At 47.8% G+C, this 17,718-nt stretch overlaps 1 protein-coding gene across 1 annotated transcript in view; it reads left to right on the top strand.

Moving 5' to 3' along the window:
• RGS22 (regulator of G protein signaling 22) overlaps positions 1 to 17,718 on the top strand; it is a 399,161-nt gene that overhangs the window by 73,837 nt on the left and 307,606 nt on the right. The window contains exon 5 of the mRNA XM_030217260.1: positions 11,332 to 11,417. Coding sequence (XP_030073120.1) covers positions 11,332 to 11,417 — 86 coding nt within the window. The remainder of the gene's footprint in view (positions 1 to 11,331; positions 11,418 to 17,718) is intronic.

The following is a 17,718-nucleotide window of genomic DNA, read 5'->3' as shown; positions in this document are numbered from 1 at the left end:
GGATTGCAGGTTCATCCATACCTCGTGACTGGCTGATTTGCGACTCTCTCTAACAAGAGACTCTCCACATTTCATCCAAGATAGTTATTCTTCTTCAGTCCTTAGGATTGGTAATCAGTTTCACCAACAGTCAGTTGTTTCCAACACAAATCTTGGCGTATATGGGAATGATATTCTACATAGGCTTGGGAATTCCTTTCTTCCTTTTGCTGCTCAGCAACAGATATCAACCCAAGTCAGGTTCTACTTTCCCTACCTGGTCTGGGGATCTGGGAATAGGTTGAAGTTCAGGGAGCAATGGTCTGTTCTTGGACATTCTTCCATGAGCCAGATTCCGCATCAAACCACTTCAGGGGTTCCTTCTCAGCTTTGGTCTTCATCTCTCTTGTTCCCTTTAAGCCAACTTAGCCTCAACAGATGAATTCAACACAGCCTTCCTCTGACAGTTCAGAAGTTCTCTCTCTCTGGATGTGGCTATCTGCAGCTCATAGGATGCTAGGGCATGCCTTACCTGGCTGCAACAGATTTCGAATCCCTTCCAGGAGACAGACATGTGGACCTCCTTCTCATTTGCCAGATGTGGAGTCGAGGCTGGCTTATTTGACAGATTTCTTGTTTTGGGCATTGACTAAGCAGATGTCTTTGGCAGTCACAGCCTGTTATTTGATGTGGTTGCACCACTGGGTGGCAGACGCAGCTTCAAACATCGGCTGAATAAAAAGGGCAAGCTGTTTGAGGACTCAGTGAAGTTGGTGAAAGATCTGGGTGACTCATAGACTTAGCATCTTCCTGAGGACATGTTTACATGTTCTTTTCAGTCAGGTCAGGCTTGCCCTCGTTTTAAAGAGACTAGGTACTATCGTCTGGGGCAGCCTAGTTTTCTTCAGCAATCCAGGTTCAGTCCTAGCAGAGTTTCAGAACTCCTGACTTCATCCTTTCAAGATCCTCCTGAAGGGGTGATGGGGCGCTGCCCTGTCATTTCTTTATAAGGTGGTTTCTGCCTTTCATCCCAGTGAACCTTTGTCTCTTCCGCTTCTTTGAGATTCCCCGTGTACTCCTATACTATTTGGAAGGAACCAGCAAGTTCCATTGGTCAAATCTTTGCTTCATGCTTTGCTCGGGACCTCAGGAAGGTAATGTAGTTTCCAAAACCATGCTGGCTATCCATTTTTAGATTAGCAGATGCTAGTGTAGTGGGCCGTGTCTAGAGTGTCCCAGTGAGCAGAAATGACTTCCTGCATAGCCTCATGCACTGGAAAAGACTGAAGCGGCCTTCTAGTGCTCACCATTTTAAGATTAGCAGATGCGGCTGTGACGGGATCAGTAGACATATTCAGAACCTGGAGAGCCTTAGGTATACAGCAAGGCGGCGGCTCCTTACAAAACATCCACACTGAGGTGGAATCATCAGATTCCTGACCCACTGAGCAGAAATGACTCCCAGCATAGCCTCATGCTGTCCTCTTGCTGGTCGCAAGGAAGGGGATCTGGTTTCGAGAGCTGCGGTGGCCGTTGTCTGAGAGAGGCAATTTCTTCAGCTGACCTCTCTATGAGACAGTGTCCACCGTTGCGGGTGGCAGTGCTTTCTTCCAGAGCGCAGGTGACTTCCTTCTCTGAGTCCAGTCAGCTTCCATGGCTGCCTTTTGCAGTTCGGCCACTTGGTCCTCTGTCCTGCTGTGGATATCCTTTGCAGGCCACCCACTTGGCCTTCTGTCCTTTCCTTGCTAAGCATTGCAGGCTTGATGTAACAGCGCTAGGCATTCCAGGCTTGAAGTGACAGCGCATGTAGCTGCGGCCTGTGGAGCATCGCTCCAGTCTGCTGAGGTTGTAGTGCCCCACCCCACTTGAGGACTGCTTTGGTACATCCCACAAGTTTCTGGATTGATTTGTGGGATGCTATGGAAGGTAAAATTAGTCCTTACCTGATAATTTTCTTTACATTAGTCCCAACAGATCAATCCAGAGGCTCAGCCTTTGTTGCGGTTGAGTGTTTTCTTCTAGTTGCTTCAGTTTCATCAGATTCCTTCGTTTGATTTTGGCTACAGTCAATAAAAAAAAAAATCAAAACAAAAAGGAAACCTACTGTTGTTACCCTCCCACAGGAGCGGTTGAGGAATCTACATGGGCTTTTTTAGATAGGAGAGGGCTTAATGTTGGATTTCCTCTTCCTTCTTCCACTGCTTTGGTATTGACAATACTGAGGTTAAAGTGGCTGTACATGACCACATATAGTAAACCTCTGAAGTTCTCTCTATCGCCACCTGCTGGCATAACCCACAAGTCTCCGGATTGATTTGTTGGGACTAATAGAAAGATAATTATCAAGTAAGGAATCATTTTACCTTGTATGTACTTGCACATTACTGGAGTGCCCATTAAAAGGTAGTTTTTTATTTTAAAGCCATAATGGTCTCCAACCTTTTTCTTATTTACTGTACTTATTAACTATTCCACACCATATGTTAAGCTCACTAGCAGGAGACCTGTTACTTCTCTGTGTGCTTTGAGAGAAAACTTGGAGAACTGGTGTGTATTTTGGCTATGGATACCACTTATTGATTATGTACCCTTCTCTGGGATAACCGTCAGCCCCAATACACAAGAGGTACATTACAAGTGCATGCTAAATTTTAAAAGGGAAAGTATGAGCACATTTCCTTTAGAAAACTGGTGTAACATACTTGCTGTACAAGTTAAGTGGATTTTTATAAAATTAATCTCATTGATGAAACCTTATCTGGAATATTATTTCCAATTGTTTATTTTATTTATTATTTATTTATTAGGATTTATTTACCGCCTTTTTTAAGGAATTCACTCAAGGCGGTGTACAGTAAGAATAGATCAAACATGAGCAATAGACAATTACAGCAGTAAAAATATTCAAAAACAATACAAAGTAAGGCATGGTATACTATTTACAATGTCAACACAATACGTAATAGAACGTTATAGGTGATAGCTAAGGGTAAAGCAAAGATGTAACATATAGAAGGGTAAGAAAGTAGGAAGCAGGGGCGTAGCTACAGGTGGGCCTGGGTGGGGCCAGGCCCACCCAATCATGGCTCAGGCCCACCCAGTTTCGCCTGATCCTCCAATCAATTCTGTCTTAGGCTTAAGGAAATTGCCAGGGCTCCAGCCTCATTGGCTCTGCTCACAGCCACACATGCAGTCGGCACGCAGCAAAAAAAACCAGGAGCTCTCCGCCCGCCTTGCCTTACCCCCATTCCCAGCGGCATGCAGACCGGTGTTACAAGGAAATTTCTGCCGCTAGTGTTGCAGCTCGGTTGGAGGAGGTACAGTGGTGTGCTGGAGCCAGCTCGCACCAGCTCACCAGAGCTGTTTGTTATTTTTTAAAGAATTTTGGGAGCCGGTTGTTAAACTTTAACAACTGGCTCCCAAAATTTGGGCTGGGGTTGGCCCTTCCTGGCAGCGTCAACTCCAGCTGCCCTGTGGCGGGGACGTCTCACTCTGAATCCGACCCTCGCAGCAAAACAAAAAATAGCATGAAACCGTGCGCGGGGTCGTGGCCTGCGTGTGCCGCTGCTGGCTCCCTTCCTCCTCCCTCTCCAAAACGGGAAGTTAAATCCTGAGGGGAGGGAGGAGGAAGGAAGCCGGCAGCAACGCGTGCAAGGCTAAGGCCCTGCACACGGTTTCATACTGTTTTTTGTTTTGCCTGCCACAAGCATGAGGATTGCAGCTCAAGGTTCTTGCTTCAGCCTTCAGGCCACCGAAGTACCAGCCCGGGACTCGGAAGCCGGCAACAGTGAATGCAGGGCTGCAGCTCAAAGAGGTTAGATATTAAGTCAAGATTCCTCAGAGGTTTGTCTCTTTCCCCTACCCCGCACAGCCATCATCCCAAACAAAGCAAACAGTCGTTTGAGCTGCTGCATCCATGTTGTCATTCTTTAATGTTGGTAGCATATTTATTTAATCTCACTTATATGTTCAAACATGCCAGCTTTTCATAGGTAGAGTAGTAAATTGTTATAAATCGTAATTAGTGTGTCATTTGGAGGAGGGGCTAGTTATAGAGACACTCTAGCACATATTGTATTCATGCAGAGATTTTTTTTTCTCCCGGAAAGAGCCACTAAAACAGGTATCATATTATGAGAATCAGGTGCTCAACATCCAGAGTTTCTATCTATTTGTTTACTTGTTTTAAGTTATTTATAACATTTATATTCCCACATTAAACATGAATTAGATTGAAACCTGGGAGCATTTAAAATCTTTTTTTTCCTGTGCCTAGATCAAAAGAGAACGATAGTCGGCATCCTTGCCAGCAAAGGTATGCATTGCATGCTCGCATGGGGAGTGGAGGGGAGAGTGAGGAGTTTTCTCCCCTAGACAGTGACAAGCCCACCCAGAAACCAACCAAGAAATTTAAATGTGTTTTTGGGTGGGGGTGGGCTCAATGCCCAAGTTTTAAAAAAAAGTTGTATTTTTTATGTTGGTGGGTTTTTGGGTGGGGAAGTCTCTGCAGTGCCCAGGTTAAAATAATAATATTATTATTATTTAAAAGCTTTATATTTAATGTGGGCAGGTTTCTGGGTGGGGGTGAGGGGATGCCGTACTAGGGAGTTATTGGTAAGGGGGTAGGACAGGACACATGCTAGGCTGCGTACAGGGAGGGTGGGGCAGATGCCTAGTTATCAGATGGATGGTGGGGAAGGGAAGGACTGATGCTGGGCTATGGGAATGGATAGTGGGGGTAGAGTAGAAGGGCTGGATGGTGGGATAGGGAAGGGAAAGGCCAATGCCAGGCTACAAGGATTGATAGGGGGGTAAGGAAGGGAAGGACTGATGCCAGGCTACAAGACTATTTCTGATTTTTGTTCCTTAATTCTATAATTGATGAGGGTTGATCTGTGTTCTGCATTTGATCCAGCAGGTGAGAGATTTTGCTGGCATGTAGTTTGTGTGGGGGATCTAGGAGTCTGACTTGTCTGGCCTTTCCAATGAGATGCGTATTGCTGTTGTGTGTATTCACTGCTGCCTTTTTAAAGGTACTGTTATTGGCATTTGTATTCAGAATTGGTTAAGGTTTGCAACATAGACTCTAAGAAGTTTCTTTGCAGGATTTTCTGTTACTTCACAAAGTACCTGGAGGTGAAGGGATTTTGTGTTGCTATTATTGAGGTGCTACCCGAATTTAAATACATTTTTCCTATGGAAAGCTATAAGAGGAAACATTCTAGCTATGTTCTCTATATGCGACAAATTCCATAGTAGGTGGAAAAGGAAGAAGTCTTCAAAGGTATATTTACCAAATTTTAAATGTTTGATTAATACAGCTTAATAAGGCATATATATTATAATGTAAAGTTGAAGGATCTGTACCAAACCGTGGTCATTTTATTTTGTCAGCATCAGAAGGGAGATAGAGTAGAGCTAGAGGAAGTGAAAAAGACTTCAACGTTTACTTAATCAGGCATTTGTTATAAAGCAAAGCTTGAAGGATATATGCTATTGCTGTAATTATATTGCAGGATCCTGTCATGTGTATTGAGATGTTTGCCATTATTGCAGACTTATGTCTGGTCAAGTTTAAGATATGGGATAATGTAACTATATTACAAATATCTGTTTTTCTATTAAGTATATATGTGGTTTATATTGATGCAGGGCAGCTGTTGGGCAGACTACTTAGAAATCCATCATACCTATATACATAGTGCCCACCCATATTAGCTCCAGGCCCACCCAAAATGTCAGGTCTGGCTATGCCACTGGTAGGAAGAGTTAGAAAGTAAGGTAATTGATTTAAAGAAAGTTGCAGATGAGGTCAGAGAAATGGTTAAATGTTATCTCAGCTAGAGTAGGAGTGGATAAACATGTCCTGCTGCAGTATATGCAGCCTGAGTACTCCTTGTGTGTGTGAGTGAGACTAACGAGTTAGTTACTTCTTCCAGTAAAGGCCTGGCTGAAGAGCCAAGCTTTCACCTGCTTCCTGATGTAGACATAGTCTTGTGTTAAGCGCAGCCTTTCAGGCAGTGCATTCCAGAGTATGGGGGCTACTCCGTAGAAGGTTCGCTTGCGGGTATCACATCGTGTAATGTTTTTTGGACAGGGTGTGGTTAGTGAAAGTCCTTGGAAAGACCTTAGTGTCCTTGGCGGTGTGTGGAGGATCATCCTATTTTTCAGGTACTCAGGGCCATTTCCTTTCAGGGCCTTGAAGATCAGACATAGAGTTTTAAATTTAGCCCTGTATTGTACTGGTAGCCAATGAAGTGTTTGCAAAAATGGTGTGATATGGTCACGTCGCTTGCAACCTTCTATGAGTCTTGCTGCTGCATTCTGAATCAACTGGAGCTGGTGCAGGCCCTTTGTAGTCAGACCATTGTATAGTGCATTGCAGTAATCCAAATTGTTGAAACTATGCTTTGGAAGAACATAAACAGATTGAAGGCAGTCCAGAGAGAGGCTACTAAAATGGTGCAGGATCTACACCAGAAGATCTATGGATTGAGACTAAGGAGGGAAGTTATCAAGCTGCATTAGGGTTCTAAGTTGTGTTATTTGCTCCTTAACGTGTTAAAGGTAGGGTTACCATATGGCTCCAGAAAAGGGAGGACACATTGATGCAGTCCAGGTTTTGCTTCCATTGAAAGCAATGGAAGTAAAACCTAGACTGTCTCAATCTGTCTTCCTTTTTCTGGAGCCATATGGTAACCCTAGTTAAAGGGTATTAACGTGACTTAATTTACTGTAATCTAGCGATTACTAAGGCACTGCAGGCTACATTGTAATGGGATGCAAAACATGCACTTGCATGTAAAGCAGCTCATTACTATCTAAAATTTACAACATGAATTGCAGTGACATTCAAATTCTTCAGAAATATAAATGGTAGAAGCAAACCTTCCATAGTGTGATGGAACCAAATTTTTCGTGCTCACTGAAGATCTCGCATGTTGAGATTTGCTAGTAATTCCATATTAATATATACTTTATATTTTGGAAAACCACATTCCTGTATAGTAATTTTAGTTCGGTAGAGGCAATAGCTAGTCTTTTGACATACTTTTAAACATTAAGTGCTTTTATTATATATGTGCAACTGACATGTACTATTACATTTCTTTTAGTATAACATTCATGGAGGAATAAAGAAGATATCCAGATAAAATATAGCTATGATCACTGGTCCCTCTAAGCTGAGCAGGAGACCTCCACCTACAACCCTGCCAGTGGGGAGGTGGGTAGGGGGGGGAGCTGTTTCACTATTATATTTTCAATAGTGAGGGATGGGCAAGTTCTGCAGGACTCCAGTGAACCTGCCTGTCTATTGACTGAAAACATAATATTGAAGCATCATCCCCCACTGGCAGCAATGCAGCTGCAGGACTCCATCTCAGCTTAGAGGGAACAGTGGCTATGATTTTAAACTTTTGCTCCCAATTACATTTTAATTCAATTAATATACTCTAACATCTCAGTCTCTACAAGGTAATCTCTAGCAGGGTTGCCAGGTGGAAAATTTTTTCCCACCCAATCCAGCCTAAAAACAGCCCAAAACTCGCCCAAACTCAAACCCCGCCCCTGACACCCCCACCCCCGCGTCATCACCCCGCCCCCGTCGTCATCAACCCCGCCCCCGCCATCATCGCCCCCGCCTCCCCCATCATCGGCCCCGCCTCTCTCGTCATCAGCCCCGCCTCCCCCGTCATCGGCCCCGCCCAGAACGCCAGTAACCCCGCCCAAAATGTCACTAACCCCGCCCCCCGCGGCCGAAAAACCCGCCGGAAAACCGCCCAAAATAAAAAAAAAAAGCCCAAAAAACCGCAACCCGCCGCGGGTCGCAGAAAACCGCCCAATTGGGCGGTAAAACCGCCCACCTGGCAACACTGATCTCTAGGAAAGCAACCACTTTACACTACTGCTTTAACAGTTTTGACATCTAGGCCAGGCTTCTAGTCCCTGGGCCTAGATGGATTAGGGATACTGAAGAGGCAATATTCAAAGACATTAGGTGCAGAGAGTTTCTTCCATCAATTAGCAGTGACACCTAGATGACAGACTTAAAACCCACACTACCTTTGTTCCAAATGGAGCTGCAGTTTGTGGCTCCCAGCTGAGGACTGTTGCTGCAGTAATTAGACTGAGCTGGGAAAGGATGCAAAAATAAGCCACTCAATATTCAGTCAGCAGTGGTCAGTGTTTTCTTCAAACGCAGGCAGCCACTGGCTGATTTAATCCTGGTTATTCAGCTCCGGCTCCTAACCGGATAGAGTCACTGAATATCTGGGTGTTTGGCAGCACCTGGAAATTAAGGACATAAGAGTTGCCACACTGAGTCAGACCAGTGGTCCATATAACTCAGTATCCTGCTTCCAACAGTGGTCAATCCAGGTCACAAGTACCTAGCAGAAACCATATGCAGCCCAACTAGCCTAGTTAGTTATCCAAATACCGCCATTCAATATCTGCGATGCCACGATAACTTCTGGATCTGATAGAATTTATCCTAGAGTACTAATAGAATTGAAAAATTAACTTGCAGATCTATTGTTAGTAATATGTAATTTATCTTTAAAATCAAGCATGGTACCAGAAGATTAGAGGGTGGCCAATGTAAAGCCAATTTTTTAAAAAAGGTTCCAGAGGTGATCCGGGAAATTCAATATCTGCGATGCCTCGATAACTTCTGGATCTGATAGAATTTATCCTAGAGTACTAATAGAATTGAAACATTTACTTGCAGAACTATTGTTAGTAATGTGTAATTTATCTTTAAAATCAAGCATGGTACCAGAAGATTAGAGGGTGGCCAATGTAACACTGATTTTTTTAAAAGGTTCCAGAGGTGATCCAGGAAATTATAGGCCGGTGAGCCTGACGTCAGTGCCGGGCAAAATAGTAGAGACTATTAAAGAACAAAATTACAGCGCATATTCAAAAGCATGGATTAATTAGACAAAGCCAACATAGATTTAGTGAAGGGAAATCTTGCCTCACCAATCTACTACATTTCATTGACGGGGTGAACAAACGTGAATAAACGTGAGCCGGTTGAAACTGGAGTGTCATGGATAGAAGGTAGTGTTCAACTTTGGATTAAAAGAAAACAGAGAGTAGGGTTAAATGGTCAGTGTTCTCAATGGAGAAGGGTAGATAGTGGGGTTCCCCAGGAGTCTGTGCTAGGACTGCTGCTTTTTAACATACCGTATTTTTCGGACTATAAGACGCACCGGACCATAAGCCGCACCTAGGTTTTAGAGGAGGGAAATAGGAAAAAAAAATTTCCTTTTTTCCTCCTGTAAAACCTAGGTGCTCCGGTGCTTCTTGTCCGAATCCCTCCCTCCAAGTTTGGGATCGCCGTCAGGGTTATCTCCTCCCCCCACCCCCCCGGCCCTGTCACCACCTCTCCCCTTACGCGATCTTCCCTGGTGGTCTAGTGACGTCGGGGCAGGAAAGAGCCCCCTCTTTCCTGCCCAGCGCGCTGCTCTCCATCCTCCTGTATGCATTGCTGCCTGACGGTCTCGGCGAGATTCAAAATGGCCGCCGAGAATTGAAGTCTCGGCGGCCATTTTGAATCTCGCCGAGACCGTCAGGCAGCAATGCATACAGGAGGATGGAGAGCAGCGCGCTGGGCAGGAAAGAGGGGGCTCTTTCCTGCCCCAACGTCACTAGACCACCAGGGAACATCGCGTGAGTAAGGGGAGAAGTGGTGACAGGGCCGGGGGGGGGGAGGAGGAGGTAACCCTGATGGTGATCCCGAACTCGGAGGGCGGGCGAGTGGGCGGCCTGCCAGCAAGCCAGCCAGCCAAATCTCTACCTTCGGACTATAAGACGCACCCCCCATTTTCCTCCCAAATTTTGGGGGGAAAAAGTGCGTCTTATAGTCCGAAAAATACGGTATTTATAAATGATCTGGAGTACAACACTATACCACAGCATTGGGCTGGATCAATCTGAGCGAGGACATTCAAGACACCCTGAATACAGCGTTGACGCTGGGGGCGCAGAACCCAGTGCCTTTAAAATACCATCACAGATTCTTAGAAGACTTGACAGAGGACATAGACTTTTCTACCAGGGCACAAAGATGGGCAAACGATCTGAGATGGGAGTAACTAGTGAGGTAATTAAATTTGCTGATGGCACAAAGTTATTCAAAGTTGTTAAATCGCAAGAGGATTGTGAGAAATTACAAGAGGACCTTACAAGACTTTGAGACTGAGCATCCAAACGGCAGATGACATTTAATGTGAGCAAGTGCAAAGTGATGCATCTGGGAAAGAGGGACCCGCACTATAGTGACGTGATGCAAGGCTCCACATTAGGATGGGACAACTTCCCTATGTGGAGAGGCTAAAATGGCTAGGACTCTTTAGCTTGGAGAATAGATGGCTGAGGGGAGATATGATAGAGGTCTATAAAATAATGAGTGGAGTGGAATGGGTAGACATGAATCGCTTGTTTAGTTTTTCTAAAAATACTAGGACTAGGGGGCACACAATAAACTACAAAGTAGTAAATTTAAAATGAATTGGAGAAAATATTTCTTCACTCAATGTGTAATTAAACTCTGGAATTTGTTGCCAGAGAATGTGGTAAAAGGAGTTAGCTTACCAGGGTTTAAAAAAAGGTTTGGATAGTTTCCTAAAAGAAAAGTCCATAAGCTGTTATTAAGATGGACTTGGGGAAAATCCACTACTTATTTCTAGGATAAGCAGCAGTAAAATGTATTGTACTGTTTTAGGATTTTGTCAGGCCCTTGTAACCTGGATTGGCCACTGCTGGAAACAGGATGCTGGGCTTGATGAACCTTCAGTCTGTCCCAGTATGGCAACACTTACATACTTATTCTGCCTCTGGACCGCCCTGGTACTAACTGGATAGAGCCTGTCCTACTTGAATAAGATCAGTTGAATACTGACCCCAGGAGAAAGAAGTTCTCAAGAATAAAGACTTAAGGTGCTGTAATCCTATAGAAAAAGGTTCCAGTTTTGCTGTACCATCAAAGGAGCAGGAGAAAATTCTGAAATGTTTTCCTGCAGGATTGCAAGCTCATTTTTAATGGAAAATTCCTGTGGAATTCCATTTTAAAAATCCTACTGAAGCACACAGCTCTTTGGAGCAGGTGCAAGTGCAAATTATGCACTGTAAAGTATTATCAGAGGTTTGATTATGCAATTCCCGCATGCAGTTTGCCGCATCCTTTCCATGTAATATGCTAAATTGCTGTTCTCTCAGGATTTTTAATCTGAATACATCATTATTTGGCACTTCTGAGGAGATATCTTGACCCAAATTATTTTGCCACTTGAATGATAGCAATGCACATATATTACATCCATTTTTATTTTGGCATTTTCACAGTGTTTGAACCGAAATCAAGGACTTCAATGGATCAAAAAAGAAAGACTTCCAATATTCCTAGCAAGCGACTGTTACTTTGAATACAGGTATGTTATTACAGGTTTTAAATAGTTAAGTATGTTTGTTTGGTCCCTTTAGACAGTCCAGTGACCGCATAAAAAATTACTTTCTGTGACCTGGCTATGTATATCAGTGTTTGTCATGGTTTCAGCTTGAAAAATGTGTGATGCTGAGGAAGTTTCTACAATTTTCCATTTTAAAAGGTTCAAATTGGAATTTTTCTAGCTATATGGAGGGGCATTTTCGAAAAGATGACCAAGTTAGAATTGGGACATCCTGCTCATAGTGCCCATAAAAAACATCCATCTCACACTCATTTTTGAACAGGAGAAACATTGGGGTTTCCTGTTTGAAAATACGTGAGAATGTCCAAAATTAAAAGCCATTTTCCAAAATAAAATGTCCAAATTATGAATGCCAAAAAACCAAGGACAAGGATGTCTTGCAGCATTTGTACAAAAATGGCCACACAAACATGCCTGCAGAGCAGAGGCACAGCCTAGTAGTCAGTGCAGTGGACTTTAATCCAGGGCACCCAGGTTCATATTCCACTTCAACTCTGTTATTTAAATGGTGAGCCCTCCAGAGACAGGGAAATACCTACTGTACCTGATGTGCCTCAATAGCCCATAGGCGTGCAAGTGTCTTTAATATGTAGGTATAGTGTGTATATCTCTCTTTCTGGAGGGCTCACAATTTAAAAATAAAAAAGAAGAGTCGAAGTGGGATCTGACTGTGTTCTCTGGTTTACAGTCCACTGCACTGACCACTAGACTACCTTTCAGACTTGCTTGTTGTTGTGTTCAGAATACCCACAATACCTTATGTTCGCCGAGGACAAGCAGGCTGCTTGTTCTCACGACTGGGTTGACGTCCACGGCAGCCCCCTCCGACCGGAAAAAAACTTTGCGGGAGGTCCCGCACGCAGGGCACGCCCACCGCGCATGCGCGGCCGTTTTCCCACCCGTGCACGACCGTTCCCTTGTGGCCGCGCGGTCGTTTCTTTTTCGGGTGTGCTTTTCACCGCCACCATCGACGATTTTGACTTCGCCAACGCAATTTTTCCGTCGGTGTCCTCGAAGGTCCCGAGCGGATTGAAGAAGTGTGGTCAGTGCGGCCGGCAGATCTTGCAGACCGATACTCACGCTTGGTGTCTCCAGTGCCTCGGCCCGGAGCATAATTCCAAGACTTGCACCTTGTGTCTCGGCTTACGGAAGCGGACGCAGGTGGCGAGGCAAGTTCTATGGGACCGTCTTTTTGGAACTTGTGCCGGCCCTTCGACGTTAACCTCGACGGCATCGGTGCTGGTACCGATGTCGACAGCGTTGGCGCTGACTATTGCATTGACCCCAGGAGCACAGGTACCTTTGGCCCGCCTGCGACGGCGGTGGTGAGCGGCCGCGCGGGCAGTCTGCCCCAGCCATTTCCACGGCTCAGGGCCATCAGGACTGAACCCTGTCGGATCCGATACCTCGAGGCCGGGGGGGCTCCACCTCCTCCTCGTCCCTTCCGCGGAGCGCTGATGACGGGCATCGAAAGAGAGCCAAAAAGCACCATCATCGGTCGCCCACAACGCACGGGACTGGCCGCTCCGGGACATCGAGGGACGACTTGACACCCAGGAAGCGGCAGTGCCGGGAGGAGCGTTCCCCCTCGGTCGAAGAGGTGTCGCTGCGCCGGTCCTCGGTTATCTCGGTACCGTCTCCTGGACCCGAGCAGCTTCCAGCACCGGCGCCCACACCAGCCCCCCTGCCTTTCCCAACAGCGGGCCTAGACGAGTGCCTCCGAGCCATCCTTCCGGGGATCCTGGAAGGGCTGATGCGCCAGGCTCTACCGGCACCGGGGGTGAGCTCTGGCCCGATGATGAGGCCTCTGACACCGACGCCGCTTGCGGCACCGGTGTCGACCGCCACTCAGGTGGAGTCCCCGTCGATGTCGATGGAGGGAGCTTCATCCTCGCTGGCGCGGGAGTCCACCGCTTGACGCCATCATCGAGGACGTGGTTCCTCGCAGTCGAGACGGGCCCGGTTGCGGTCTGAGCTGAGAGAGCTCATGTCCGACACCGAGGAGGAAGCCTCGTGGGGAGAGGAGGAGGACCCTAGATATTTTTCCTCAGAGGAGTCTGTGGGCCTTCCCTCCGACCCCACTCCTTCACCGGAGAGGCAGCTCTCGCCTCCTGAGAGCCTCTCCTTTGCCTCCTTTGTCAGGGTTATGTCTATCAGCATTCCCTTCCCAGTGGCTACTGTGGATGAGCCGAGGGCGGAGATGCTCAAAGTCCTTGACTATCCATCACCACCTAGAGAGTCTTCCACGATACCACTGCACAATGTCCTGAAGCAGACGCTGCTTCGGAACTGGTTGAAGCCACTATCTAATCCCACCATCCCCAAGAAAGCGGAGCCCCAATACAGAATCCACTCAGACCCAGAGTTGATGCGGCCTCAATTGCCTCATGACTCGGCGGTCGTGGACTCTGCTCTCAAGAGAGCACGGAGTTCGAGGGATACCGCCTCGGCGCCCCCTGGCAGGAGTCTCGCACTCTGGACTCGTTTGGGAGGAAGGCCTACCAATCTTCCATGCTCGTGACCCGAATCCAATCATACCAGCTCTACACGAGCATCCACATGCGGAACAATGTGCGGCAACTGGCGGACCTGGTCGACAAGCTCCCTCCGGAGCAGTCCAGGCCTTTTCAGGAGGTGGTCAGGCAGCTGAAGGCATGCAGAAAGTTCCTGTCCAGCGGTATCTATGACACCTGCAATGTGGCATCTCGAGCTGCGGCCCAAGGTATAGTGATGCGCAGACTCTCCTGGCTGCGTGCCTCTGACCTGGACAACTGTACCCAGCAGCGGCTGGCGGATGTCCCTTGCCGGGTGGATAACATTTTCGGCGAGAAGGTCGAGCAGTTGGTGGACCAACTACACCAGCGGGAAACCCCTCTCGACAAGCTCTCCCACCGGGCACCTTCAGCATCCACCTCAGCAGGTGGACATTTTTCCCGGGCCCGGCAGGCTGCACCCTACGCCTACAGCAAGCGTAGGTACATCCAGCCGGCCCGAAGGCCTCAGGCACAGGGACAGTCCCAGCGCGCTCGTTCCCGTCAACAGCGTGCGCCCAAGCAGCCCCATGCGCCTCCACAGCAAAAGCAGGGGACGAGCTTTTGACGATCCATGGGAACATAGCCGCCATCAAAGTGTCCGTGCCTGACGGCCTGCCGGTCGGGGGGAGGTTGAAAGTTTTTCAGCAAAGGTGGCCTCTTATAACCTCCGACCAGTGGGTTCTCCAAATAGTGCGGTGCGGATACACCCTGAATTTGGTCTCCACTCCACCAAATTGTCCACCGGGAGCCCAATCCTTCAGCTCCCATCACAAGCAGGTACTTGCAGAGGAACTCTCCGCCCTTCTCAGCGCCAATGCGGTCGAGCCCGTGCCACCCGGGCAGGAAGGGCAGGGATTCTATTCCAGGTACTTCCTTGTGGAAAAGAAAACAGGGGAGATGTGCCTCATCCTAGACCTGAGAGGCCTGAACAAGTATCTGCTGCGAGAAAAGTTCAGGATGCTTTTCTTGGGCACCCTTCTCCCCATGATTCAGAAAGACGATTGGCTTTGTTCCCTGTATTTAAAGGATGCTTATACTCCCATCCCGATACTGCCAGCCCACAGACAGTATCTCCGATTCCGTCTGGGGACACGTCACTTTCAGTATTGTGTGCTACCCTTTGGGCGCGCCTCTGCACCACGGGTGTTCACGAAGTGTCTCGTGGTGGTTGCAGCGTTTCTCCGCAAGCTGGGAGTGCACGTGTTCCCGTATCTCGACGATTGGCTGGTGAAGAGCACCTCAGAGGCAGGAGCTCTTCGGTCCATGCAGTGCACTATTCACCTTCTGGAGCTGCTGGGGTTTGTGATAAATTACCCAAAGTCCCATCTCCAGCCAGTTCAATCTCTGGAATTCATAGGAGCTCTGCTGAATTCACAGACGGCTCAGGCCTATCTTCCCGAGGCGAGAGCTCAGAATCTCCTGTCCCTCGCTTCCCAGACCAGAGCGTCTCAGCAGATCACAGCTCGGCAGATGTTGAGACTCCTGGGCCATATGGCCTCTACGGTCCATGTGACTCCCATGGCTCGTCTTCACATGAGATCTGCTCAATGGACCCTAGCTTCCCAGTGGTGCCAAGCCACCGGGAATCTAGAAGATGTCATCCGCTGTCCATCAGTTGCTGCACTTCGCTGCGCTGGTGGACAAATCGGACCAATTTGACCCTGGGACGTCCATTCCAAATTCCGCAGCCCACGAAAGTGCTGACGACGGATGCATCTCGCCTGGGGTGGGGAGCTCATGTCAATGGGCTCCACACCCAGAGGGGTGTGGTCCCCTCAGGAACAAGATCTTCAGATCAACCTCCTTGAGCTCCGAGCGGTCTGGAACGCACTGAAGGCCTTCAGGGATCGACTGTCCTACCAAATCATCCAAATTCGGACAGTCAGGTTGCAATGTATTACATCAACAAGCAGGGGGGCACCGGATCTCGCCCTCTGTGTCAGGAAGCCGTCAGGATGTGGCGTTGGGCCTGCCAGTTCGGCATGCTTCTCCAAGCCACATACCTGGCAGGCGTAAACAACAGTCTGGCCGTCAGGCTGAGCAGAGTCATGGAACCGCTCGAGTGGTCGCTCCATTCCAGAGTGGTACGCAAGATCTTCCGAGAGTGGGGCACCCCCTCGGTGGATCTTTTCGCCTCTCAGACCCATCACAAGCTGCCTCTGTTCTGTTCCAGACTACAGGCAAACGGCAGACTGGCGTCGGATGCCTTTCTCCTCCATTGGAGGAACGGCCTCCTGTATGCTTATCCTCCCATACCTTTGGTGGGGAAGACCTTACTGAAGCTCAAGCAAGACCACGGCACCATGATTCTGATAGCGCCTTTTTGGCCTCGTCAGATCTGGTTCCCTCTTCTTCTGGAGTTGTCCTCCGAAGAACCGTGGAGATTGGAGTGTTTTCCGACTCTCATTTCACAGAACGACGGAGCGCTTCTGCACCCCAACCTTCAGTCTCTGGCTCTCACGGCCTTGATGTTGAGGGCGTAGATTTTGCTTCGTTGGGTCTGTCTGAGGGAGTCTCCCGTGTCTTGCTTGCTTCTCGAAAGGATTCCACTAAAAAGAGTTACTTTTTCAAGTGGAGGAGGTTTGTTGTTTGGTGTGAGAGCAAGGCCCTAGAACCTCGTTCTTGTCCTGCACAGAACCTGCTTGAATACCTTCTGCATTTATCAGAGTCTGGTCTCAAGACCAACTCAGTAAGGAATCACCTTAGTGCAATTAGTGCTTACCATTATCGTGTAGAGGGTAAAGCCATCTCTGGAGAGCCTTTAGTCGTTCGATTCATGAGAGGCTTGCTTTTGTCAAAGCCCCCTGTCAAGCCTCCTACAGTGTCATGGGATCTCAACGTCGTCCTCACCCAGCTGATGAAACCTCCTTTTGAGCCACTGAATTCATGCCATCTGAAGTACTTGACCTGGTCATTTTCTTGGTGGCAGTTACTTCAGCTCGTAGAGTCAGTGAGCTTCAAACCCTGGTAGCTCATGCTCCTTATACTAAGTTTCATCATAACAGAGTAGTACTCCGGACTCACCCTAAGTTCCTGCCGAAGGTGGTGTCGGAGTTCCATCTTAACCAGTCAATCGTCTTGCCAACATTCTTTCCCAGACCGCATACCCGCCCTGCTGAACATCAGTTGCACACATTGGACTGCAAGCGAGCGTTGGCCTTCTATCTGGAGCGGACACAGCCCCACAGACAGTCTGCCCAATTGTTTATTTCTTTCGACCCCAATAGGAAGGGGGTCGCTGTCGGGAAACGCACCATCTCCAATTGGCTAGCAGATTGCATTTCCTTCACTTATGCCCAGGCTGGGCTGACTCTTGAGGGCCATGTCACGGCTCATAGTGTTAGAGCCATGGCAGCGTCAGTGGCCCACTTGAAGTCAGCCACTATTGAAGAGATTTGCAAGGCTGTGATGTGGTCATCGGTCCACACATTCACATCACATTACTGCCTCCAGCAGGATACCCGACGTGACAGTCGGTTCGGGCAGTCGGTGATGCAGAATCTGTTTGGGGTGTGTATTCAACTCCACCCTCCAGGACCCGATTTTATTCTGTTCAGGCTGCACTCTCAGTTAGTTGTTCTTCGTAGGTCAATTTCTGTTATGCCCTCGCCGTTGCGAGGTTCAATTGACCTGGTTTCTTGTTTTGAGTGAGCCTGAGAGCTAGGGATACCCCAGTCGTGAGAATAAGCAGCCTGCTTGTCCTCGGAGAAAGCGAATGATACATACCT

The sequence above is a fragment of the Microcaecilia unicolor genome, chromosome 1 (genome assembly GCF_901765095.1).
Source record: "Microcaecilia unicolor chromosome 1, aMicUni1.1, whole genome shotgun sequence".
Taxonomy (NCBI): Eukaryota; Metazoa; Chordata; class Amphibia; order Gymnophiona; family Siphonopidae; genus Microcaecilia; species Microcaecilia unicolor.
The sequence above is the reverse complement of the archived record's forward strand: the minus strand, read 5'-3'. Positions and strand labels throughout refer to the sequence as shown.